Genomic DNA, 26,654 nt, shown 5'->3' with positions numbered 1-26,654 from the left:
CTGCTCTTGAGTTTCTTGAGATTGTGCCATGATGTGTTGCTTTTTGAGCCTACTTCACTTTGACAGACAGGCTCTGTTTAAGTTTTTTGTTTTATTCAGCACAAAACACAGAAATCACATTAAGTCAACTGGAGACGTTATTGCTGAGGTTCATTAGTAAACTCGGTCGGCAAAATTGAATCTAGAAGAAGGACAGTCTGTGGTTTTCTCTCTGTGTGTGTGTGTGTGTGTGTGTGTGTGTGTGTGTGTGCGCACGTACTATAAAGAAAGAATTGCTGTCATTCAGACTGTAAACAGAAAGTCTGCAGCCTCTAATATGTTTGTCATGGAGCAGGATTATGGTGTTCAACCGTGACCAGGTTTTGTGCAGGATCCGGTGCTGCTGTCAGTGATGTTTGTGGAGCTGAGACAGTAAACAAATGTTTCTTTGAGAAATTGGTGGAGACCAAAACAGAGCTAAAGGACAGCGGCGTGCTAATACTGTTTGTTAGCATGTTAGCCATAGCAGCTATATCTGAGAGTTACAGTTAAAGCCTTTTAGAAACAAGAATCAATCTCATCACTACTCCTCAGCAAGCAATCAGCATGTGAAGTTAAAATCCAGGTTTAATTTAAAACATCCTGAACTTGGAGCAGATCCTCCAGTTAAGCCTTTATGCTGTAATTTTGTTTCCTCTAATCCAAAACTATGAAAGAGTTCCCGAAATAAAACATAAGCTATGCAAATATAACTAAACCTAACATCATCTCTAAATCCGAGGGCGTCACTTACATTTATATAATGAAGAAAAACAACAGATTACAATAAACTAACAATAATCTGTTTCTTAATGTTTTAAAAACAGCATAATTTTAAATCGTTTCTTCTTTCTTCCAGTTTGTAAAGACAGTGAAGCTTCAGGATGTTCTGCCTGTGGATGTGTTTGAGTCTGTTCTATGTGCTACAGAGCAGAGTCTCATCAGATGAAGGTATTTTTATTGCTTATACCAGAAACAGAAATGCTATTATTATTACTGACTGCTGTAAACATATTAAGAAAAAAACACTGAATAATATTAGGTGTTGTTTTGTCCTCTTTCAGTTGTGTCACTGACTTGTAACCAAACCGTCAACGTTGCATTTGGAGAAAATGTGACTCTAAAGTGTTTCATAAATTCAGCTCCAGAAGAAGAGTGCCCACCTCTAAATCATGTTTGGTGTACCACAAATGGCACCAAACTATGTAACACAATCTCCACAAAATACACCTGTGACTTGGACCTGAGCTACGTGTCACTGACCATCTCAAATGTCCTGGAAGAGGAAAACTTCACAGCTGAAATCGTCTCAAACTGCGGTATGGCGAAATCACAGCCTATCAGAGTACAGCTACTCCACAGTGAGTATGGTGAGAGTCTGTGTGTTTTGGTCACACATGCAGTACAAATTGTACTCAGTGGATCTGTTAAAATAACTGTGTTGTACTTTGTCAGGTGGACCGAATCTAACACCAAGTTACAGCGAGCAGGAAGAGGAGTCGCCACCTGTGACGGCCATTTTACTTTGTGTGTCTGCAGCTGTTGCTGCTGTGGTCATTTTATACTTCCTGTATCGAAACTACAGACACAGAGTGAACGGGAGGACAGCAGGATCTGAATGTATGCGCTGGTTGTGAAAGATTTAGCTCACCTCAGCTGAGTCTGCTCCTAAACCATCATGGTGTGTTTTTATTTTATTTACATTTTCATTTTAAGTCATTTTTAGAATTCCTTGATGTGTTTACATGTGATGATTTGATGTGAATAACACTCCACGTCACTCTCAGTCTGCCCATCATAAGGGAAAGATTATCGGGAAACTGGGGAATGGGAATTTCCAGTCTGATGATTAAAGATTATGAGGCTGCGTCTGCTCTGAAACCACAGATTTGTGTTGCCGGTCTGACATCAGGAGTTTATTTTTCATCGGTGCTCGAATCACCATAAAGGGATCATGAAGCAATCTTACCTGGTAAACCCGCTGAGGTTTCTCCATCCTGACTGCAGACCTGTCAAATCACAGCTCTCACAAAAAAAAACACACAAAAGCCTTCAAGTGTATAACTTGTGATTGACAAGTGGCTGTCACGTGATGCCCCCTTCTCTAGGCAGTGTTTGGTTTCAGAACAGCTCAATGACAACCTCAACCAGAGATCAACCATCAAAACACTCAGAGTTTTGGACTTCACATATCAAAAGGGTTGTCATGGTGGATCCATCCATCTTATTGATACAGTCTATACTTATAAATATTATATATATATATATATATATATATATATATATATATATATATATATATATATATATATATATATATATATATATATATATATATATATATATATATATAAATAAAGTACAGTGACTGCAGAATTCTAAACGGTGCTATTATGGAAACAATGTAATTCATCTGAGACAAACCTTCCTGTGTTCCATCAGTTTGTTTTTTTGTTACCATTTCTTTCTGTGTTTATGTGTTACTTGAAAGTGAAATTCATCATGGAAAATAGAAATGATAACTGTGAAACTGTAAACTGTGATTAATATCCTGTATGTGCTGTGTGAACAGATTAACTGTAAATGAAGCAGTTTTGTTTAATGGAACATCTTTTTGAATACAGATGTGTCAGTAAAAAATCTTCCCCATCTTTGATGTTATGTGGCACACATGCACACACCCACACACAGCTGATAAAACAGCAAGAGTCGGTCTTGTTTCCTCTCTACGCCACATTTCTCCTGTTTGACACATTCAGGCTGCTGTCAGTCAGTCAGAGTGTAGAGCGTATGTGATAGCCTGACTGCATGATGAAAGTCCACTGGTGGAGCTGTGTGTTGGGACTGCTCTGCATGCCTGCTGAGGTGATACTCGGCCTCGGGACAGGTGAGTGTGTTTAAGCGAGAGGACGTATAAATATGCATAATATATTTTTTGAGTTTTGAAATCCAAAACCTTAGTTTGTCACAGGACTCCATGCAAGTCCAACCTGTGATTCAGTAGCTTGTAGAAGCAACTTTACCAGCAGTAACTCAAAGCAGAGTCTCTCACATCGCTGTGGAGGAATTTTGGGTCACTTTTCTTAACAGCATTGCTTCAGTTCATTAAGGTTTGCAGGAATTTGTTCATGCACAGCTCTCTTAAGGTCCTGCTACATCATTATCGAGTTGAGGTCTGGACTTTGATTGAGGCATTGCAGCAGCTTGGTTCTTTTCCTTAGATTTGCTGCTGTGTTTAGGATCATTGACCTGTTGCATGACCCAGTTTCTGCCAAGCTTTGCTGTTGGACTGATGGTCTCACATTTGACTCTAGAATACTTCAGCATACAGAGGAGTTTGCGGTTTACTCTTTAACTGCAAAGTGCCCAGGTCCCGTGGTTGCAAAACAACGATATGCTGACACGCTTTGTTTGGTTTGCTGTGCATTATGACTGAACATCCCCACATTGCTCTCAACTGTCCAAATGAGGTTGTTCCAGAAGTCTTGTGGTTTGTTCAGATGCAAATTTGTTCTATTTCTCTGAACATCCCACGGTCCGATGTTGGGGTGAAAGTGTTGGGATGACTGCTTCTGGGAAGAAAGTCTTTTTTACATGACTGTAGATGTAGTCAAAGATGAGTCAGTCACCTTTTCCTGTTTGTTTGCAGCTTCATCCTGTTATTGGGCTCTTAGCAGCGTCTTAAATATAGTGATACAACAAAGATATGTATGTAGAAGTACGTGTCTACAAATAGAAACCCACTGTGAGTGACATGGCAGTTTCTGTGTTTTCTGCCTAGATACTGCTTCACTGAAATAAAAGTTTATTTTCCAGTGCAACGAGGTAGAGTTGATGTACAAAGTAGCATAAAATGTAAATGATCATCCCCTCGACTGCCTGAATAATTGATTTTCCTCCACTGCACTTGAGTAACAATCCATTTCTCCCTGACAGCTTTCCAAAGTCCCTCATCCATCTCTTTTATGAGAGTCAACTCATCTGCTGAGATCACATGCTCCACGTCCCTGAAGAATCCAATGGGGCTATACGTGTACAGGCAGTTCCACAGTGAAAAGAACATTGTGTACTTGGACTTGATGGAATTTTCAATCACCAAGAACACCATATATAATACATTTACAGGCCGACTTCACGTAACTCCAGCCAAGACGGTCACCAATGACCATCACGGGTTCACCTTCCAGCTGTCTTTGCTGGGCCTGGAAGACACAAACTTGTATTACTGCGAATGGCTTTACACAGACACCCAGTTCAATAAAAGACAAGTGGCCAGCAACGGCACCATCATTATAATCAAAGGTGAAGAGAATCGTCTATTTCAGCTCATGCAATCCACTCACATTGAAAGAGGTGTGACTTTAAATTGACCTGTCTTTTTTTTTTCCCCTCACAGAGGGTGGCCCTGAGGAACAATGCAAAAACCCCATACTGGATCTGATTTTAATTTGCTCAAGCATTGGAGCATTTACTGTCATACTGCTCATCTTCATTATAGTGCTGATTATGAGGTGCAAACGAGTAAGTGCAAAACAAACAGACCTGCTGTAAAAGATCAGGCAAAGAGGATGTGACTGTGTTCGAGTGAGAATGTTTTCTTTGTCTTTGTCCAGTACAAAAAGAAATTCCGACCTGCTGTGCCACCACCAAGACCTCCGAGGCCTCAGCACATCTGTCCTCACCACCACCATCCTTACTTAGTCACATCTGTGAGCACAGACATAAACATGGATGTAAACATGGACGTCAGGTAGTGCTCAGAGATGGTGCAATGCTGACAATAATAATGCGTATGATGCACAATTAATTACACAGTGCATTTATCAGAGTGTCGTTTCTAAGAGCTGGCTGGAGATGTAATCTCTAACCTTTTGCTATAGTGCATCTCACTTCCTTTTACATAAATTTGTGTTTTATCTGCACAAAAATGACTGAGCTACCACATCCTGGTTGATGCTCAGTGTTCAGGTGCAATGTGTGAACAGTGTGGGTGAAGAAAAACTGCAAACCAAGCATTTTGATGCAGCACTCACTGGCTTGACCTGTTGAGTTTTCAACAGCTTTGTATAGTTTTTTTTTTTTATGTAAGCTTTCAAACTTTTTTGAACTATAGTTTTCTGCCTCATTTGATGTGCACAATAAATCAAGTTTATTTTTAAATTGTGACATTTCTTTGAATTTTTTTTTTTAAAGGATAATTGCAACTCAGTGGGCCTAAATTCAAAAATAGTAGTAAAAGTACATTAGTATTATCATTAAAAGTACCTAAAGTGAAAGTTCTCATATTATGCAGAAAGGTCAGTTTCACAATCCTACGCAGTGCAGTATACTTTTGAATCATAACTACTGATTTATTAATCTGTGTTAATGTATTGATAAAGCTGTTGCTAACTGATTAGCCTACTTTATCTACTCCTGGGTAACTTAGCTCTATTAGCACTTCATTACTGATTAGTAAAGAAAAGAAATAAGCTACTTTAAGCTGCTCCCTTGTCACGAGGGGTTTCCACAGCAGTTAGCTCCACATGTTTATCGCTGACTTTCACCCGTGACCACCAAACGTCCATGACTGCAGCAAATATGCTTGCATGTGAATTAGTCTCAGGATAATCCCAATCCAAACATGCAAAATAGCAGAATCACATACAACTTATTATTGGCTCATCATCATCATCCATCCATCCATCATGCTCACAGTGGTGTTGATAGCTTACAAAACCTTAAACATCAATGCAATTTAAGCTGGTAAATTATAAAGCAGTTCATAGATGCCAAGAGTGACTGCCCACTTTTTAAGGGCTCCAGTTCTGGGAGTGAATTTTTCATTCTTTTTCTACACTGATGTTTTAGACAATCCTCATATAAAGAGTTTTAAGCCTTGAATCAAGCCAGCCAGCTACAGGGTGAACCATGACTGTCAAAAAGATTTTACTTTGATTCAAATAAAAAGAAACAAAAAGAGACAAAAGTACAAGACTGTGTATAATTACTTTTAATACTAAAGGAACTACTCATCCCATAACCCATCACAGATCTCAGATTGCACAGCAAACTACTTCTAACCTTCTTGAATTTAATCCTTCTCATTTTCATAGTGTTGTGTAGTTTTCTATATATTGTGTAGTTTGTGCTGTGTGTGTGTGTGTGTGTGTGTGTGTGTGTGTGTGTGTGTGTGTGTGTGTGTGTGTGTGTGTGTGTGTGTGTGTGTGGTATAACCTAATTATCAGTTTGATGGAGTGCTTTGTTTCATGGTCACTTTATGGGTAGAGTAGTTCTTTTCTCAGACACCTAAAAGCAATGTTATTACACAGAGTTAGAGTTTCTACAGGAGCACGTACCATCCTTTCACAATGACACAGCTCGTAGTAAGTCTACGTTGACATTATGGCTCATAACCAAAATCCCTTTGGAGAATATGAATGAGATTTTTGCTTCAGGAACCTCACTGTTCTATTCTTGTCATTAAGAGAGAAATAAAGACAAGAACCATCTTTGAAATCATATTTTAGGTGGCAGCAGTGGCACCCCTTTAGATACACCCCTGCACTTCACCTAAATATTTTCAGCTGCATAGTGTTTGGACCGGGATTTTCCCGCGATTAATTTACACGCAATCAAGTTAGACAGTCTCGGGTGAAAGTCAGTGGAAAGAGCTAATTCATTGATACTGGAACACTAATCATGTGGAACTTTTATTGTTAATGTCAGTTTTCCACGGACGGTTGTGAGTGTAACACAAGGTCCAGCAGCTTGGAAGCAGTTTGTTTCGGTGGTAATATTTCATGTGATAAAGTTCACACGCGTAAAATCAGTTAGAAACGCGTAGATATAGCCAGCTGTTAGCGTTAGCTAGCAGGCGGAGGGCGCGGAGCCGGAAAAAAAGAAGTGCAGAGTAATGACAGAAGGTTTCCACCTTGGCTTTTGAACTCTGCTGCGCTGCTCAGTGACCGTCCAAAGCTCAGAGGAGGAGAGGCACCCATGCAGAGCTGGTTACCGGAGACGAGGAATGCAACAGAGAGGAGTTAACCGTTTCTTGCTCTAAAGACAGACAGCTCGTCTATAGGCAGAAAATGATGAGCGCTCAAAAACTGCTGCTCTCCGAGCTGAAGCTGTGGACATCTCGACTTCACACGGGTAAGCTAATAAGTTATGGCTAATATATTTAGTGTGAACACGTGCCAAACCTTTATCAGGCTGAGATGAGTCAGCGTCTCGGCAAACACCTGATATACCAAAACTCTCACATCAGTAAAACATAATACTGTACAGCTTCATGCCTCAGTCTGGGAGGCTTTCATCAAAACGCTGCAGGAGTAGGCTGTACAGTGTATTAGCTTACACTTTTTTTTTAGCTCACTGAGCAGATTTAATTCACATTCAGGCCTCTCTGTTATACTGCAGCTTTGCCTCACCACCTCTTGTGTTTTTGCAGGTATATGTGGGCGTGGAAAGGCTTCTTTCTCCTCATGCGGCCCAAAGGTGTGTATTGTCGGAAGTGGCCCCGCAGGTTTCTACACAGCACAGCATCTAATCAAGGTATGGTCTGCTGTTTATAACCCAGAATGCATCCTCCATTGCCTTCTATTACTGCCTGCAGGTAGTAATAAAAAGGTAATGCAGATAAATATCTGTGCAGAAGTCTTGAGTCACCCCTGATTCTTTTACATTTTGCCTCCGATGAGACCAATCAGTCTCTTTTTAAGTGGTTTTGAGTGGTGGTCCGCCGGGTATTGTGAAGGTCTTTCAAAGTTCTTCTTTGGCTATCGGCTGCTTTTTTTTTTACACAATTTTCAGTCCAGTCTGACCATTTTTAAAGGGGTGTTTTTGTTGCTGTTGTGTGTGAAGCCATTTAACACTGACTTGTGAGTCATTCAAGCATTAAAACGGCACCAGACTCAAGGAACCAGTGCTGTGCCTGCACATAGCAGACAACTTAGCAAAGAACCAATTTTAAGTTGTATCTTTAGGCACTTTGTTGCTATCAGCCTGACGTTAATGCACATCAGTTGTATCTTTAGTTGAGTTTATGAAAAATGTCAAAGATAACACAGTTTAACAGGCATAAAATTTTATTTTTGCACCAATGAGGTGATTCCTAAAAGGCTGTTATCTATTCATATTAATTATGAATGCAGCAAAGTACCGTCAGATTTTGATCCATCATTCACTTCCAGATGGAAAGTGTCTTATTGGTGCTGGACACCAAGGCAAAATGGCATTGTGCAAGTATAAACTCTTGTTAAAAAGGTCTCTTTAGCAGTGCAAAGCTATCAGTGCAAACAACAGCACAGAAAAATTCAGGCAGAGAAATCCTTACACATTTTTCTGCTACCTCAGGGACCAAAAGTGGAGAAGCTAATCCAATAGCTAATAGGAGCTGAAAAGGAGGACTGGAAGTCCTAATTTAAGTTTTTTATTTCATAATTCTCTTAAACTGCCTTTAAAAAAAAAATTGAAAATCTTTTTTTATTTTGAAATCAAAAATATTTGTTTAAATTAGTTTTTTTTTTCTGTAAATGCCTTCTCTGTTTGGACTATTTATTAATGGATTAATAGTTCAAATAAAATATTTATTCATAATTGTTTTAATTAACCAATTTATTATCCAATTAAATAATCAAATAACAAATTACTTGTCCAATAATAATTAACGTCTAAATAAGTAGAATAGAATAAAATGCCTTTATTGTCATTATACAGGATGTACAAAGAGATTGGAGATGAAAATGAACTTGTAAATAAATTGACTAATGAATATTTTACTGAAGAACTTTGACTTTCCTGGTCCCTCCATACTTGTAGCAGTATTTTGGGGGTTTGTTTGTTTTGTGGTTTAGTATTCTTTTTCTCCAATTCCAGCAGCATCTTTTGATGTAAAGATAAAGAGTCAGGCAGACTGAGCGTGCTTCTCCCTGCTGAGCACATAAAACCACTGCACCATCACACCATCACACCCTAACCAATACAGCCCCTCAGCTGCCTTCTGAGTCGCTGCTCACATGTAGAAGCGGAAATAACTTGCAGAGGATGTGTTTTTGAGTCCACAGGTTATGTCATTGCAAGCAGTGCTCCCCCCCAATCCCCCTATACAGTGGCATTATGTTCATTGGCAATACAGCAATGTGGCTTTTTGATGGTGTGTGTGTGTGTGTTATTATAGTTTTCTTTATTTTCTTTTATTTGTGTATCAGTAGATGAACCAGTGGATGATCATGTTCAACGTGGCCAAAGAGTTTAGTGTATTTGCAGATAAACCTTTGTCTGATAAACCTCAGACTGCTCTAAATGTGCTGTTTTTACTTTTGGCTCTGCGTGATGTCAGTGAGAGCACATGTCCCTAATATAGTTATCTTAGGCTCTGGCCATCAGCACAGAAGACCCACCCACCTGCTGTTTGGATCTTTTGGTTACAAGAAACCACCAGTCAGATGAAAGTTAGCTTAAAGGAAGGGGAAAGGTAGCTCAACATCTTGTTTGAGACAAAGGATGGACTGAGGGGTTGTAATATGGCCCAGTATAAAAATGAATGAGAATAATTTTTGAACTGTGAATCATACTGTCTGCGCATCGCCTCCTTATCATGGGGAGGTTTTTGTGTCCCAGTGATCCCAGGGGGGCTATGTTGTCTGGGGGGCTTTTGCCAAGGCAAACAGGTCCTGGGTGAGGGGCCAAAGAAAGAGCTATTTCAGTGACCCTTTTAAGAGGATTATCATGGGATCCGTTTATCCTGCTGGGATAGGATTACTGGGCCCACAGCCTGGAGGCAGGTCTGGGGAGGGTGCTTGAGAGAGTGGCTTAGCCTTAGCCCGTGAGGCCCGGCTGGGCGCAGCCTAAAGAGGTGACATGGGCCTGCCCTCCCACAGGTCCACCACCCACAGGAGGTGCCATAGGGGTCGAGTGCAGTGTGTGTCAGGCGGGGGCCGAAGCTGAAGAAGGAATCCTTAACAGGCTTGGTTCACCTGTGGGACCTCAGAGGCAGCTGATGGGTACGGGCAGGTCAGGTGGAACGGGGCTCAGGTGGTGGCTGAAGCTGCACTTTGATCAGGAGCCATGCAGTTTCAGTTAAGCTTAGTTTCACAGGTTGTTTAATGAGTTTTGTATTTAATTGTGTAAAATAATTAGAATTTAGCTCATTTTAGCTTATTGTTGAAAAAAAAATGAAAGAAACCCCAAAGAGGAAGACTAAAGATATTTTAGTGAGTTTTGTAATCGCACAGTATTGTTTCAGTTTTTATTTTTCTAAAGTCAATTAATAACTCGCTTATCTCTGTGTGTATGTGTGGGGGGGGGGATTTGGCATTTGCATTTGGCTTCAGTTTTACGTAACTTTAATGACTGTGATTGCAACAACTACAATCAAAAGATTATATCTTTGATTTTGTCTGTTTTTCCGTCTCAGGCCCGTCAGGATGTCGAGGTGGATATTTACGAGCGGCTGCCTGTTCCCTTCGGCCTGGTCAGGTTTGGAGTGGCCCCCGATCATCCTGAAGTCAAGGTGTCTGCTTCTAATCAGATCTTAGAGAACAGATAATTGCTTCAAACTATTTTTTGTGTATTACTTTGTTTTTAGCGAGTCCAGTTTATTTCTGCTGATCAACATTAGCCTATTCAGCAGTTCTGACGCCAGAAGCAATGACTATCTTTTACCCTTTGGATTGCAGCATTGTTGGGGAAAAAGAAACTCAGTCATCTCTTCAGATAAACCTGTTTACTAAAGTCTATTAAGTTTCACAGGACTGTGATTGTTACCTCTGGCACCATTAATAGTCAGTGGTTAATGCAGCCTAGTCAAACAGAAAGTAAACTTGCTAGACAAGGACATGGTTAAAAGCAAACAGTAAGTCTGTCAGTAAAGTGAAATTAATTAAAGGGTGCGATCATTTTCTGTTTTTGTGTTTGAGGTTAAATGTGAGCTTTGAAGCTCATTCATGGCACGTCTGTGTCATCACGGTGCAGCTGAAACACCAAAGGGATGGTATGCAAACGCATCGCAACACGCCCACAAATATACCAATTAAAAAATAAAAGCTTCTTAATAATGAGAGCTGTCTGCATGATTTCCCACAGCTGATAATGCCACCTTCAGATGTCTTCAGATGATTTGTGGTTAGGGATGTGGTTAGCCTAGCTTAGTATAAATACTGTAACTGAGTAAAAAAAAAAAACACCTACGGAGACCTTTTAAATGACTCTTGTGTCTCGTTTGTTAAATCTATACTCAGACATGTGAGAGCAACATCGTTTTTGGGGGATTTTCAACCATTTCTTGTGAAGCAACAACTGTTTTCATCTTTAAAGCACACGTAGCACAAAAGCACCCGTTTTTGTTTCTGTAAAGAAACACGATGCAGCGAGGGTGAGGTGGGCGTAAAGGTGGGCTTTTAAAAAGTCCGTAAGCCTGGTCTGATATTTCTGTTAAACTGTCCCCCGCTTTTAATTTTACACACCATAAAGGTAAGAGAGCACTAAGAGAACTAAGAGAGTAGCGGCTCTAAGGTGTAGTTGTGTACACATTTGCCTAACAGGGAAAAGATCCCCGGACTGATCCCAGGAGGAGATGCAGATTCACTGGGAGTTGGGTCAGGAAGAGTATACGGCGTAAAAAATCTGCCAAATCAAACATGTGGAGCGAACACGTGTGAACAAGGGAGCACCTGAAGGGAGCTTCTTTTTTTTAAATTTGAGATAAGGAGCAGCGTCCTGTCATTCAGCTGTCAGATTTGTGCTGTAGATTAATGTGCATAACAGATAAAAGTGTCACAGCGATATCAGGGCTCTTAAATTGTTTCGTTTGCGAGCTCGGTCTTGCTCACGTTACTCAAACTGAACAACAAATATTAAAAAATAGTTTTTTCGTTTCTTTGTTTTTTTTTTAACCTTCTTTCTTTCTGACCACAAATCCTAACCTCACATTTTCCCTCAGAACCAACACTGGCTCCATAAACAATTCAAAACACACCATTTCTGTCACTTTAGTTGATAAAGGCAGCCACACAGACAGCTCTAAAATAAAATAAAACTCATCCGCATTTATAGTTGTTCCAGTGGATCTATGGTTCAAGCCCAGAAGGCGTTGCATTTCAGTCTGGATGCGTGTTAGTTTAACTCCTGATCCTAAATTGATTGTGGATGTGAGGTAGATAATGTGCTTGAAGCAGAGAGAAAAAAATCTGTGTGGTTAAAATGTGCATTGAGTAGTAAGATTATATAAATCAAATGTAGCATATATACTACAGGTTAGAATAATGTAATCCAGGTTAACAGGAGCTGAATTTGTATTATTGTTTAATAAACACTCAAATAAAATGCTTTTGTTGGAGTCTTTATTAAGTAAATGCAGCATCATATACCAGCAGGATCCATGTGAGCATCTCTAAAATCAGACACTATATATGAAACCTCTCAAAGTAGCCTTAAAACCACAAATTGCTGTAATTAAGTTAGATAAACTATTAATATTTTAGGTGTTATTTCTTTGGCCCAATTATTGTTTGTCATTATGCAACTTTATGGGTGAAGTTTTCCCCATCGCCAATGTCAGCATTTCTTCTCCTAAACTATTAAAATGGCTGTTTGTCCAAATTAGTCCATCCATCCATCCATTCACTTCCGCACATCCTGTTAAGGGTCGCGGGGGGGCTGGAGCCTATCCCAGCTGTCATAGGGCGAGAGGCAGGGTACACCCTGAACAAGTCGCCAGCCTGTTGCAGGGCCAACACAGAGGGACAGACGACCTTTCACACTCACATTCATGCTCTCATTCACACCTATGGGCAATTTAGATTAGCCAATTAACCTAACCCCAGTAAGTTACTGGGGGGTTGTCCAAATTAGTATTAAATAAAATTGTTTTTTAAATTACGGTGAGGATTAATAACACAGTCCCATCTACCGTGTTTCCTTTGCCATTTCTCACTCCGGCTGGGAGGTGAAAGGTGGCAACCTTCATTTAAGCCACTACACTTGTTAGTGAAACAAGTGTTTGTTATTACAGAGTCTGTGCAGTCTAAAGTTCAGGTTTATTTTTCTGCACATCTGAGCAAACACTTCATATAGGAACTGATATTAAGTAATTTTGCTTCCTTTTAATGGTGTAGCTATTACGTCTTCATCTCCAGGGTTACATAATAACACTGTAATCGTATTGACTGCAGCCCTGAACTTTTCCAGACCTCGCCAAACAGAAGTGCATGTGAGAACGCAAACGTCTGCCGCAGCCAGTCGTCTGTGAGAGTAAAGCAGGTTTTAGTGTGGAGAATTCACAGTTAGTGAGTGGGCGTCTTGCCTCCTGCCCACACTACCAAGGCTGCGCCCTCACCTAAACCAGAGTATTCAGAGAACTGAGAGTGATTCTGAAGCAGACTTTCCCATGCTGTGTGCTACGCGGGAGAGTTGCAATATTTCTTTGCACGATTCCCCCGGCTGGGAGTTCCCGTGTGAAAATGGGCAAACAGTAATGTATTTTTCGCTAACGTGAAAATCGGTCTAATTATGGTTTCATCCCCACTACATGAGCGAAACAATAAACCTTCAGTCGAATACCGTAACGTTTTGTGTAAATATCCCTAAATCTGAGTTCACCCCCATGATACTTCAGACTCATCTTCAGTACCGAGGCCACTGAGCATCGGATAGGGAACTACTCCCATAATGGGCCAAATGGAACCAGAGATGGAGAGTGCAGCTTGAAGGTTTGGTCCAGGTATTCAAGAGTGAGGTGCTAACTTTAATGCTTTTGGTTCTTATCCTCAGAACGTCATCAACACATTCACGCAAACAGCCAAACACTCACGCTGCAGTTTCTTTGGCAATGTGAACGTAGGGAAGAATGTGAGCATCGCCGAGCTGCAGCAAGCCTACCACGCTGTCGTACTGGTAAGGATGGGAAAGCCCACTGCATATCCTTCGCCTTAAAAAAGAATTGTCTTTGTGACTGTATGCTGTGTGACAGAGTTATGGTGCGGAGGGAAACAGGAGTATGGGAGTACCAGGGGAAGACTTGGACGGTGTGTACTCTGCCAAAGACTTTGTGGGCTGGTACAACGGGCTGCCCAGCTGTCGAGAGGTAAAACTTCCAAGTGAAACGTTCCCATAAATACCGCAGATGTTTCCATGTGTTAAAAAGAAACTAAATAAAGTCCAATCGTGTCACATGAAAACCATCAGATAAGCCCGTTTTACTTTTTCTGCCACAACATCTCAGTTTCTCTCTCTTATCTGTCTGATTTCTTCATTCAGCTGAGTCCAGACCTGAGCTGTGAAACCGCAGTCATTCTGGGACAAGGCAACGTGGCCCTGGATGTAGCAAGGATTCTGCTATCGCCCATCGACATTTTAAAGGTGAGAAGCACACGGCTTTGAAATAAAAGTGTCAGAGTCAAAGCCCCAACAACACCAACAAAAAGAATGAAGACGTTTCAGTCAGCAAGCCTTGAGATATGTGGAAGAGCCGCTTGAGTTGAGGAATTTTATCTGTTTAAATGATCACCACAATTTTTTTTATCACTCGTGGGTTTAACACGAAGAGGTAAACAGAATCTGTCATGGTGCATTACCACACGCAGTCGTGTCCCAGTGTTACAGAAACAAATCAAATGCCGGGACTTTTTTCCCTCCTGGGTCCACGCTCTTTGTTGAGGTCTAGTTTTTCCACTTCTTTGTACATTCCTTCACATCCATGCCAAAAGTTTCAGTAGTCTAGAAGCACAAAGAGGCGGAGCCTTTATAGAGCTCAGGTGAGGTGAAAGAAAATGTTTTTCTAGTGTCCAAAGCAGCAGCGCTTGTTCCTGTAATCACCATTAAAACCTTTACTGGGGAACAGCTGGAGGTCCTTCATCAAACCACCTGATCAGCAAGTGTCAGCGTGAAGAGAACTTTGTAGCTGCTCCATCCACCGCTGTTTGTTTTACACAGCACAAAACTACAGTTAAACTAAAATAAAAGATGAACTGTTAGTCTGATAGCATGTTTAAATCAGGCAGCTCGCTGCCGCCCTGCTTTATATGGCAGCAATATCTGCAGCAAGCAGCGGTGAGTCTGAAGGGGGACGTGGGGCGTACTAGATCACATTTATTTATTTATTATTCTCTTCTGCTTATCCTGTTCAGGGTCACGGGGGGGTGGGGGGGGGGGGGCTGGAGCCTACACCTGTACAGGTCGCCCGTCTGCTGCAGGGCCAACACAGAAAGACAGACAACATTCACACTCACATTCACACCTGTAGGAAATTTAGAACCACCAATTAACCTAACCCCACTGGCTGCATGTCTTTGGATTGTATATGAATATAAAAGCGTTTTCCCCGTAAGTAAAAATGTACATGGTGCCAGGAAAAACTCTGAGCCTGTGACCTGGGGCTGCTGGGTTGGAAACTGAATTGTTATTATTAACATTAATTATTAACACATACAACATCAGAACATTTGTTTTCTGCAGCAGGAAATGTTCCATCAGAGCACAGGACCAGCCCCAGGTCTGAGAATGCTCACTTCTCTTCTCCTTTAAATACTTACAGACACGCAGACTGACTCATTCACTAGCACATACACACATGCAGACACACACACACACATGCTCAATAACACTGTCAGAACTCTTTTTAGCTTCCTGCTGATGTAAGGAAGCATTCAACGAGAACAGAAGGAAGGCTTTTATTTTTACACCTTAGTTTAGTTTGTATTTATACTTTATTGCATTTGACATTATTGCACTTTTTTTTGCAAAAATATATCAGACATAAATACATTGATATTTTTTTAGATGTATGCAGTTAAACTATTAAAAACTGCCAGTTAGCAACTCACTTTAAAAGGTCTGTTTTTTTTCTCTATTTAATATTTATTATTAAAACAAAAGTATTTTTTATCCAGTAACTCGAATAATTTCTGGAATAATTCATAAAATACTTGATTATTAACGCGATTGATAGCAGCAGCCCCAGACCCAAGTCAGGCTGTTTTCACATAATCACAATATAATCTTTAACACGGCACTGCCTGTATCAATAAATGAGGGCAGTTTAATATCAGGTGATGAAAGTGTTCAAATATACAGGTAAAAATCATGAATGTGAACGAATCTTTCTGTAAGTATGTTTGAGCCTCTTTTCACTGACTGAAACTTTATCAGTGCTGCATCATTAACAGAAGAAACGCAAGAATATTCTTGAACAGACACTTACTTTTTCCAGGCTTCAGGCCATCACTAAGAGTACGCTAGCTTGTCCCCCCCCCCCCCCCCCCCAAAAAAAAAAACACACACACACACACGGTTTGTGTCTCTTTCATGTATATGGTGAATGAGTTAGCCACTAAAATATCAGAAGCCTTCAAAGTATGTAAGCATGGCTTTTAGGATGTTTATTTTTGACAGCATCTTTGAGACCTTAAAACATCATAATAAGTAATGACAGGAAAGCACAGTTAAGCTCTTTTAAAAAAAAACTGTAACCAGACCAACGGTTACTGTTCTTGTGATGAGTAACCTTCATCTGCGTATCAGGTTTCTCTGACATATCACTTCATATCACTTCATACTGTATAAAACTGCACCTGATTAACAAGAACTTGTAGGTGAAGGTCAAAGATAACAGTGATTCTTATTCCTCGTATGCTTGACTGGTAAACACACCACAGCATTGTGTCAGTTATAAAAGTGAGTTTGACTTTTTTTGTTTGAAATAAATGATGAGCTGGTTTGTGAGACTAAAGTGGGAACGTTGCACAATCAAGAGCGGAAGTTTAATGAAATACAAATGTAGCAATTGACAGACAGGTCCATAATTTGTCAGACGAAGACACAATTCTTGGGAGTTTTGCCTCTGTACACCCCCACAGTGGATTGTAAATCAAACAATCAATATGTGATTGAAGTGCAGACTTACAGCTTTAATTCAAGTTCATTTGCATGAACTGTTACAGCCATCCTTATTCAGAGTTCCACATTTTCAGGGGTTCAAAATTAATGGGACAGTTGACAGTTTCATGGGCAGGTGAGGCCTGCTCCCTTCTTATTTCATGACAGATGAAGCAGACATTGTTGCAGACAAGTGTTGAATTTGTAGATGTAATTTAAATGTAAGCCCAAAAGAATGTAAGTGAGGGAGGCCATCATCAGGCAGGAAACAATAAATAAATAAACTCAGAGCAAAAACTGTTCAAAAGAATGAACTCACACTGAGCAGCTCAAAGACACCAGAAGACCAACAACTAAAGTGCACAATGGCAGAATTACTTCCATGGTTATGCAAAGCAGCTTCACAACATCTGACCAAGGACAGAAGACTCTCGAGGACTGTCAAAGTCTACGATCAAGAGACCCCTTCATGAATGGAAATGCAGAGGATTTACAACAAGCTGCAATCCACTGGTTACACTCAAGACCAGGACGGTCAGAGTAGACTTCAGTAGAAAACATCTAAAAGAGCTTCTGTACAGATGAAACCAAAGTTGTTGCTGTTGGAATGGATTTAAGTTAACAGCTGTGCCTTATTAAGAGTTCATTTCTTGAATTTCTTTCCCTCTTAATGTGTCTGAGACCATCAGTTGTGCTGTGAAGAGGTAGAGCTGGTATACAGTGAATAATCCTATTTGAGTAATGTTCTAATCCATATTATGTGGATAATTATTATATTATAATAATAATTATAATATATAGTTATAATATAATAGTAATAATTACAATATAATTATTATTATATTATAATCCATAACTAATTAAAGAAAAACAACAGTCCATCATTACTTTAAGAAATGAAGGTCAGTCAGTCCAAAAAATTTCAAGAACTTTGAAAGTCTCCTCGAGTACAGTCACAAAGAGCCTTAAACGTAATGATGAAACTGGCTCTCATCAGGACCGCCCCAGGAAAGGAGGACTGAGAGTTCCCTCTGATGCTCAGGATCAGTTCATCAGAGTTACCAGCCTCAGAAACCACAAGTTAACAGCACCCCAGATAAGAGCCCACCTAAATGCTTCACAGAGTTTAAATAGCACACACGTCTGAACATCAACTGTTCAGAGAAGACTGCGTGAATCTGGACTTGATGGTTGCATTGCTACAAAGAAGCCACTTCTAAAGGAAGAACAACCAGAGGTAGAGAATGGCTCGGGCCAAAGGACACAAGGAATGGACATCAGACCAGTGGGAATCTGTTCTTTGGTCTGAGGAGTCCAAATCTGAGATTTTTGGTTCCAAACACCATGTCTCTGTAAGATGCAGAAAAGGGGAGCGGATGGTTCCTACCATGAAGTATGGAGGAGGAAGTGTGATGGTGTGGGGTGCTTTGCTGGTGACACTGTTGGTGATTTATTCCAAATCCAAGGCACACTTAACCAGCATGGCATCCACAGCGTTCTGCAGTGACATGCCATCTGGTTTGTGCTTAGTGGGACCATCATTTGTTTTTCAACAGGACAATGACCCCAAACACACCTCCAGGCTCTGTGGGGGCTTTTTAACGAAGAGGGAGATGGAGTCCTGCGTCACATGACCCGGCCTCCACAATCACCTGATCTAAACCCAGCTGAGATGGTTTGGGAAGAACTGGACTGCAGAGTGAAGGCAAAGCAGCCAACAGGTGCTCAGCATCTCCGGGAAATTCATAGTCTGGATGACTTCAATATTAATTTACAATGTGGGAAAAAAATTAAAACATTGAATGAGAAGATGTGTCCAAACCTTTGACTGGTTTTCCAAGTCTAGGCTTCAATCTCATATTGATTGTTTGATTTTTAAACTGCCTCTGTACACCACAAATAACTAATGACCTGATAAACATGTCTTTTATCAGGTGTCCAGTTTTCCAGATGAAAATTACATTTATTTCACAAACTTGTGCTGTTTTTTTTTTTTGTAGAAAACTGACATCACCCAGCCGGCCCTGGAGGCTCTGGCAGAGAGCCAGGTGCGCAGGGTGCTAATTGTTGGCAGGAGAGGACCTGTTCAGATCGCTTGCACAATCAAGGTGTGTATCAGAAAGAAAAGAAAGGGAGTACATGCTTGACATTTAACAACCATTTCTTTATACATGATTCAGTTGGTTGTTAGCGCTACAAACAGAGGATATTATTATCAACTTTTTAACTGTATTTTTGCCTGATTCTTATCAGTTAAATTATGCTAGTTTTAGCTTTTTTTGATCATTTTAGTTGATTCAGTTTATTTAGGATCAGCTGACGGCTTTTCCGTGAGCTTTTACAACAGCCTGATAGTAGGGTAGTAAGGTAATACTATTCAGACTAAGTGTCTGGTTAGACAGTGTTTCTAAGATTCGTGGGGCCGAGTACAATAACTGTGGGTTTATTTGACTTTAGAAGCAGGAAATTAGAGGTCATCCAGGCCTTTATGTCTTTAAGACATTCCTGCAGTTTAACTAATTCAAGTGTGTCCTCTGGTTTCATGGATAGATAAAGCTGAGTATCATCTGCAGAACAATGAAAATTGATGCAATGCTTTCTAATAATACTGCCTAAGGGAAGCATGTATAATGTAAATAAAATTGGTCCTAGTACAGAACCCTGTGGAACTCCATAATTAACCTTACTGTGTGAAGAAGACTCCCCATTTACATGAACAAATGACAGTATATATAATTGTACCAGAATTAATAGGAATGATGGTCAAAAAGACAATAAGATCCAAGTCAAACTTCTTCACCAAAAGAGATTCTGGATGTTCTTCAAGTTTTAAATGATGTTTGAATTTGGTTCAGCAAACCACACTATCCTCTCCTTTTTCTACAGGAACTCAGAGAAATGGTGAACCTGCCAGACACGAGACCTGACATGGTGGCCTCTGATTTTGATGGAGTCAAAGAGGCTCTTAAAGGTGAGACCAAATGCAGGTTTATCTTCACGTTTGCGTTCTCACCTGTCTGCTCTGTTTTAAAGCCAATATATGTTTGCATACTTCAGGTGCTTTTAAGACCTACAAAGTGTGTTTTTCTTGTGTACCTGGAAAAGACGTCTGGTGTTTATAGTGAGCGGTCAAATGAGTTTAGATACCTACATTTGGCCTCTAACACGTGAATAAGAACACAGACTGCAGAAAGCGTCATGAGGAAGGAAGAAATGTATGTTGTGGTTTACAACATACGTATTTGAGACCTATAGCTCATATACTGTGAGGTGAATGGAAACTACTAACCAGCCAAGACTACTGCTGGCTGTAGTTAGAAAGCCTTTCTGCTGGTGTGAGAAACTACAGGTTGGGGGGAAAGTAGATTTGAACTGTGCAACACCCTGCAGCATCTTACTGACCTTCTAGGCTGGCCTCGTCCTTCCTAGAGAAAGGCTGCTGGTCTGATTGACGACGCCAAGCACGCTCAGGGTTATAGTGATAACCTTGGCTCTGGTCACAGATTATTATAATAACCCTGTGCTTATGTTTAACTGTGATAAACAGCAAAGGATGTATTAGAAGGGGGTGATTTTTATCTGTGTTGTAATCGTGACTGCTGAGCTTGCATTACAAGAGTGACGGGTTTGTGGTCACAGCAGCACATCAGAACATTGCAGTTACAGGAAATTTAAGAAGACCAGTCACTTTAAATACGTCTGGAGTGTGCATATGTGCACAAAACAGAAACTGCACGTGTACCTATGCAGGTGAAACACATGCATAGACACTTGCATACATAAATACATGGTGTTAATTTTGGCAGCTTTTCTTGTAGATGTTATCTTAGTCCTGAGATCAGAGCATGTATTCATGAAGGGGCAAAGAGTAGCTGCTAGTGATGAAATTCAAAGAAGAGATTTTGAATTATGAAGTTTTATAAGAATTTCTCCTAAAGTTAAATGACTACTTTTATCTGTATCCTTACTTATTCACAGAGCATCTTATCCATTAAGAAAAAACAAAACGGGAGTGGAGATGTGGACTTTCATCAGGCTAGAGTTTCAGCAGCACTGGTGGTTAGCACTGCTGCCTCACAGCAAGGAGGTCCTGGATTGGAACAGTGTTGCCAAGTCTGCTCATTAAAAACGACTGTTGGCTTGTTTTTTTTTGTAGTCGCTTGCGGGTCTTGTAAGTTGCGGTTTTTTGGGCTTGTTTTTGAACCTGAAGTTGCTTATTTGGGCTTGACTTTCTTTCCAAGTGAAACTCCTTGATTATCTCCCGGCGCCCCGTGATAAAGCAAAAGGCGAGTGGTTGGTAGTTTGTCCCTTCCAAGAGAAAGTAGCTGCAGTCCTGGTGGGAGACGTATCAAAGGCATTCTGCGAGTGTGAAATATGTGCTCACCAAGCTGATTTAATTCAACATGCTAATACAGAGAAGAACAAAAAAAAACTGTGCACCCTTGTCTTCTGTGAGGCTAAGAAACATGGGTTTCACTGCGCCACAATGAGACAAAACAAAGAAATGAGCTATACTGCTATGGAGCTATACAGTTTTACACAATGTGGTGGGTTGCCAGTTATTTTGGGCTTGTTTTCATAGAGCTGGTTGCCTGTTTCTCTCGCGAGATCTGGCAACACTGGATTCGAATCCACCACCTGGCCGGGTGCTTTCTGTGTGGAGTTTGCATGTTCTCGTGTGTGCGTGGGCTCTCTCCGGGTATTCCGACTTCCTCTCACAGTCCAAAGACATGCAGTTAGTGGGGAATGTTGGTGAAATTGGTTCCACTTTTAGACTTTCTTATTTTATTTTGTTTTTTTATCTCCAAAAACTCAACTAGGAAGATTTAATTTTTGTTATATTCAAAAATTATAGTATTACTTGTTTTAAAAAGTTATATATTTTAGTCATGAGACATAAAATATGGATGTAATAGCAAATGGCAGATTTACATTAAAGATATAAAAAAATTAAAGTTCGAAATTAAGCAAAGCAGACACATTTTAAACTGAAGTATTTCTACTTTGTCAGATTTGCCGAGGCCCAGGAAGCGCCTGACAGAGCTGATGCTGAAGACGGCCCTGGAGGTACCTGGAGAAAAGGAGCAGGAGAGACGGAACAAGGCCTCCCGTACCTGGGGCTTTCGATTCTTCCGGAGCCCCGTCGAAGTCCTGGCCGACATCAGCCGCGGCAGAATAGCCGGCATCCGTCTGGCAGTCAACAGGCTGGAGGTAAGCAGGATTTGGATTCCAAAAAGCACCTGTGCCTCTCACTGTGTGCTGCTGCTCCTTGTTAAAGCTGATACCCTCTCTGTGAGTAGGGTTCAGGTGAGGGAGCCCAGGCGGTGCTTACAGGAGAAGTGGAGGATGTGTCGTGCGGCCTGGTCGTCAGCAGTATCGGCTACAAGAGCCTCCCCATCGATCCATCAGTGCCTTTTGACTCCCACAAAGCCATCGTTCCAAACACCATGGGCCGCATTCAACGAGCTGCAGGTGCTCAGGAAAAACTATAAAGAACAAGAAAATTTTACATTATTTAAGAATATTTAATAACTCATTTTTCTTTGTAGGTCTGTATTGTAGCGGCTGGCTTAAAACAGGCCCTACAGGTGTCATAGCCACAACTATGAACAATAGCTTTGACACTGCACGATCATTGGTGGAGGACATGGAGTCAGGAAAGTTGGATGTGTCTGCCATCAAGCCCGGATCACAGAGTATCAGTGCTCTGCTGGAAAAGAGAGGTACTGTTATCACGTCGCTAATCTAAAACCGTGATGACATTTTTACACTTTTTCATGTCACAACACACCTGATCTGCATCTGTCAGGACATGTGCAAGTTCTGTCATTCTACGGTCAATAGCTGTGCATAAAAGTTGTCAAACCAGAAAAGAGGGGACTGGAAACAGTTGGATTCAGAGACAAGAGAGTTTGGTATCAAACTGAAAACAGGAAAAATGAACTTGATGTTGGCATAGGGCCCAAAAGAAGCAATCCTACATGCCACTAAAGCATTTGCTACAGAGAGTCATAGATCAGCAGCAGCACTGCCTCAGTGCACACAGAGCCCGACTGTTTCACAGGAGTTCTGAAGTTCCCACTAAGCTGCAGCCAAATGTGATTATTAATTTCTCTTCCGTAGGAGTGAAACCAGTGACTTTCTCAGACTGGGAGAAGATCGACAATGTGGAGACGAAAAGGGGTGAATCCAGTGGGAAACCCAGAGAAAAGCTGCTGACTGTGGAGGAGATGCTGCAGGTGGCTTGGACATGACTGAAGGAAACGAGCTTTCCATGTGAACAGGCAGTGCTGCCTAACTGTGACCTCACTGATTGACCACACAATAGAAAAAACAATCATTTGAAGTGCTTAACCTGGATTTAATTCATATTGTACAAATGACACTAGTAGGAACTGGTATGTCATTTCACTACCTTGTTAAACAGTATCAATCCAACACACTGAAAGACTGACAGCCTGTTGCTCTCAAGACCAAACTCTAATGGATACTATTGTTTTAGAATTTATACACTGTAATATATTGTTAATTAAAACCATGTGGCTGAAGCATTTTTTTTGCACTTTATATGATGACATTTAACATCTTAAATCTATATTTGAGGAAATAAAGTGACTTCTATGCTTTGGTTCCTGTCTCAGAGCATCATTTCCTACTGCTGTCATCTACAGTTCGGTCCACAGATCTTTGGACAGTGGCACTACTTCTATAGTTTTGGCTCTTTATAATTTGAAATAAGAATTACCCTGACACAACTGAAGTGCGGACTCTCCTGTTTAATTCAAGCACTGAGGAGCAGACAGTTCATTCAGCAGCTGTTTCATGGACAGATGCAGGCTATTGCTTAAGCATGTAAAAGCTGTTGATTGTAAGTGTGGGTTTAAAGCAGTTTCTATGAACCCTCAACATCAATCTGCAGGATCAGGCTGCAAAGAAAGAACCAGAAATAAGAACTCCTAAAATCCCAATAAATTTGAACCACTGTCACTTCCTGTGATTGCACTATAGCTGGACATTCCTTTATGACCATAGGGGTTTCTGACTAGTATTCTACTTGATAACATGTTACCATTTTTTATGCCACGGAAACAACACAGAAAGCTGAGTTAGTAGACTGAGTAATCAGATGGCATACACATCCAGCAAATTCTTTGACCCATTGTTCCCAAAAGGCCTGGCTGTATGTGAAGCACCTTTTTTGATGCTAGTTTTGATTTAGTATGACAGCTGTGTGATATTTTACCTCAAACATGCATATACTATGTTCTTCCATCACATCATCCAAAACATTTGAAAACCTGCAACCTTCATAGTATCCTGTTCATATGTAGATACTTGTCTACCTTGTAGGTAATCATAGTGTTTTAATCTACACTATATTGCTGCCAGTTTGTTGCTCATCTACCTTGAACTTGAGTAACAGCCCATTCTTAGTCCATAGGGTTTAATATTGCAGCTATAACAGCTTCACTTCCTCTGGGAAGGTTTTCCACAAGGATTAGGAGTGTTTCTGGGAATTTGTGAGGTCTGACACTGATGTTGGAGAGAAGGCCTGGCTCACAGTCTCTGCTCTAATTCATCCCAAAGGTGTTCTATCAGGCTGAGGTCAGGACTCTGTGCAGGTCAGTCAAGTTCTTCCACACCAAACTGGCTCATCCATGTCTTTATGGAGCTGCTTGGAACAGGAAGGGGCCATCCCCAAGCTGTTCCCACAAAGTTGGGAGCATCAAATTGTAGATCTCTGTAGGCAAACACACACATCCAATAGAATAGAATAGAATGCCTTTATTGTCATTATACAGGATGTACAATGAGATTGGAGAAAAGAGCACCGAAAGGAAGAGCCATGAGCGTCTGTGCATCTTATTACAAAAGTCCAATTTATTGCCCAAGAAGGGAATGGATACCCAAAACGTCACTTATTTATTGAAGGTACTTTTGTAATAAATTATCAGGGTTATTATAGTTAACGAAAACGAACGAAATAACGAAAACTGAAATTGAAAAAACATTGTCGTTAACTGAAATAAATAAAAACTATAATTAAAAGGAAAAAACGATAACTAATTAAAACTGAATTGTGAGTTTACAAAACTAACTAAAACTAACTGAAATTATCGATAAACTGACTTTCATTTACTTGTTTTTTTTTTAAGCCTTGTGGATTGATATGAAATCATTTTTTCTGCTCTCCGAGTTTAAGCTGGGAGCGCCACAGGACAACTGTGTGAGTGTGTGCGCATGTGCGCTCGCTCACCGCGCTGGTCCGCAAAGTAATGGCTGCGGTCTGCCGAGAATGCGGCAGAGTCCCGTATGGAGGCTCTTTGAGTACAAGAGCACAGATAGAATCGAAAGTCTTGTTGTGGATGATGAAAAATGTGCGGAACACTTCTTGGTCAGGAAAAACCAGCAACATCAAAGTCCAGCTGAGAAGCACACAGCGGCTACAGAAACCGCTCTGATCCTACCAGGTAACCTGGCCTGCGCCTCTGAGAAACGGGACTACTTGTCGGGTCCACGCAGCCCAGAAAGTTGTGACTAAACTGTTGCGTCCTTGTGCGTTTCCGGCTACTTTATCAGTGAGAGAATAACAATCAGGAATAATAATCAAAGCATCAATATATAAGGACTCACAACTGTCAGCAAATTCCTGGTAGGAGACTGCTGAAACTGTCAGGATGGACGTGAAGAAATGAAGAAAGTGAAAAAAAACAGGGACAAATATGTTAGCAGCCAAAAAACTGAGCACAAAGAGCGAGGACCAAAAAAGAAGTCCCAGCCTGCACTGCATATAAAACACCTGCACACGACCACAAGGTAATAACACACACAATCCAGCTACACAAGCATAAATGTGGACATGAGGTCGGACACTTCCGTAGGTTATGTACAGACACTGCAAAGACCCTGCAAGTTTAATTAGCGAGCATCTAACCAAGCTAGCTCCAAACCAGGAGCAGCTTCAGGTGGTGAGAACATCAGGATGCAGCTGGATTTGAGCTTTGACTCCTTCAAAGAGTTTGTTTTTGTCAAACACCACATGTAGGTGTTGTTAATCTGCTGCACTGATGCTGAAGTTTATTGTGGAGTTTATTGTAGAATTTATTGAGTTTGGGAGTTCATGTTTTTCTTTGTTTCTCCCTGTTGATGTTCATGTGTGTCCTTAATATTACACACATTTAGCATTGTGAACAGCTGGTTGTTGAATATGTCTGTGTAGATTCTCAGTCATCCAGGTCATAGTAGTCTCTGGAGCTTGAAAAAGGCGACTGGACTTCTTTTTGTTTCTTGAAGACGTTTCACCTCTCATCCGAAAGGCTTCTTCAGTTCTCAACCAAATGGTGGAGAGACCCAGGTATTTAAACCCCTGTGGGCGTAGTCCCCTGGAGGTGGTTATGACCCTCTATTGATCATGTGCTTGAACACATGTGCCCAGGTGTGAAGGGGGCGTGGGTCATATTTAATCAGTGGTTTCAGTTGAAACCAATTTAGGACTCCGCTCCATTGTTTCCTGTGGCCTATTGAGGTCACTGGAACAAAGGTGTGAATGGGGGTTGAGACGTCTGGGAAGGGAGCTCAGGACAGCACTGTAAGCGGGGGAAAGTTGGTGACGTAATCCACCTCCTCTGTTCAATGATGGTTGTTCACAGTGGACATAGATGGCTTCTTTCACTCCTCTTTCAAACCATCTGTTCTCCCTGTCCAAAATGTGAACATTGGCATCCTCATTGGCATTTGGTTGAGAACTGAAGAAGCCTTTCGGATGAGAGGTGAAACGTCTT

At 40.9% G+C, this 26,654-nt stretch overlaps 2 protein-coding genes across 2 annotated transcripts; both read left to right on the top strand.

Moving 5' to 3' along the window:
- The first annotated feature begins 2,752 nt into the window (after positions 1–2,752).
- Positions 2,753–5,083, top strand: LOC115798832 (uncharacterized). Its single transcript, XM_030755812.1, has 4 exons — positions 2,753–2,905; positions 3,955–4,320; positions 4,415–4,539; positions 4,632–5,083. Exons 1-4 carry the CDS (start codon positions 2,827–2,829, stop codon positions 4,770–4,772), a joined length of 711 nt encoding a protein of 236 aa, XP_030611672.1. The 5' UTR covers positions 2,753–2,826; the 3' UTR covers positions 4,773–5,083.
- A 1,592-nt stretch (positions 5,084–6,675) lies between these two features.
- On the top strand, positions 6,676–23,482 carry fdxr (ferredoxin reductase). Its single transcript, XM_030755831.1, has 12 exons — positions 6,676–7,152; positions 7,451–7,554; positions 10,418–10,513; positions 13,771–13,893; positions 13,970–14,083; positions 14,257–14,358; positions 18,873–18,980; positions 19,759–19,843; positions 21,884–22,083; positions 22,173–22,344; positions 22,422–22,595; positions 22,996–23,482. The coding sequence occupies exons 1-12, from the start codon at positions 7,089–7,091 to the stop codon at positions 23,124–23,126; spliced, it is 1,473 nt and encodes a 490-aa protein (XP_030611691.1). The 5' UTR covers positions 6,676–7,088; the 3' UTR covers positions 23,127–23,482.
- Positions 23,483–26,654: the final 3,172 nt, after the last annotated feature.

This window comes from Archocentrus centrarchus, chromosome 19, assembly GCF_007364275.1.
Source record: "Archocentrus centrarchus isolate MPI-CPG fArcCen1 chromosome 19, fArcCen1, whole genome shotgun sequence".
NCBI lineage: Eukaryota > Metazoa > Chordata > Actinopteri > Cichliformes > Cichlidae > Archocentrus > Archocentrus centrarchus.
The sequence above is the reverse complement of the archived record's forward strand: the minus strand, read 5'-3'. Positions and strand labels throughout refer to the sequence as shown.

Coding starts and splice junctions, on each gene's coding strand:
- LOC115798832 (XM_030755812.1), top strand. CDS start 2,827: ATGATGAAAGTCCACTGGTGGAGCTGTGTGTTGGGACTGCTCTGCATG. Junction 2,906..3,954: donor GATACTCGGCCTCGGGACAG/GTGAGTGTGTTT, acceptor TCTCCCTGACAG/CTTTCCAAAGTCCCTCATCC. Junction 4,540..4,631: donor TGATTATGAGGTGCAAACGA/GTAAGTGCAAAA, acceptor GTCTTTGTCCAG/TACAAAAAGAAATTCCGACC.
- fdxr (XM_030755831.1), top strand. CDS start 7,089: ATGATGAGCGCTCAAAAACTGCTGCTCTCCGAGCTGAAGCTGTGGACA. Junction 10,514..13,770: donor CCGATCATCCTGAAGTCAAG/GTGTCTGCTTCT, acceptor TCTTATCCTCAG/AACGTCATCAACACATTCAC. Junction 14,084..14,256: donor GGCTGCCCAGCTGTCGAGAG/GTAAAACTTCCA, acceptor TTCTTCATTCAG/CTGAGTCCAGACCTGAGCTG.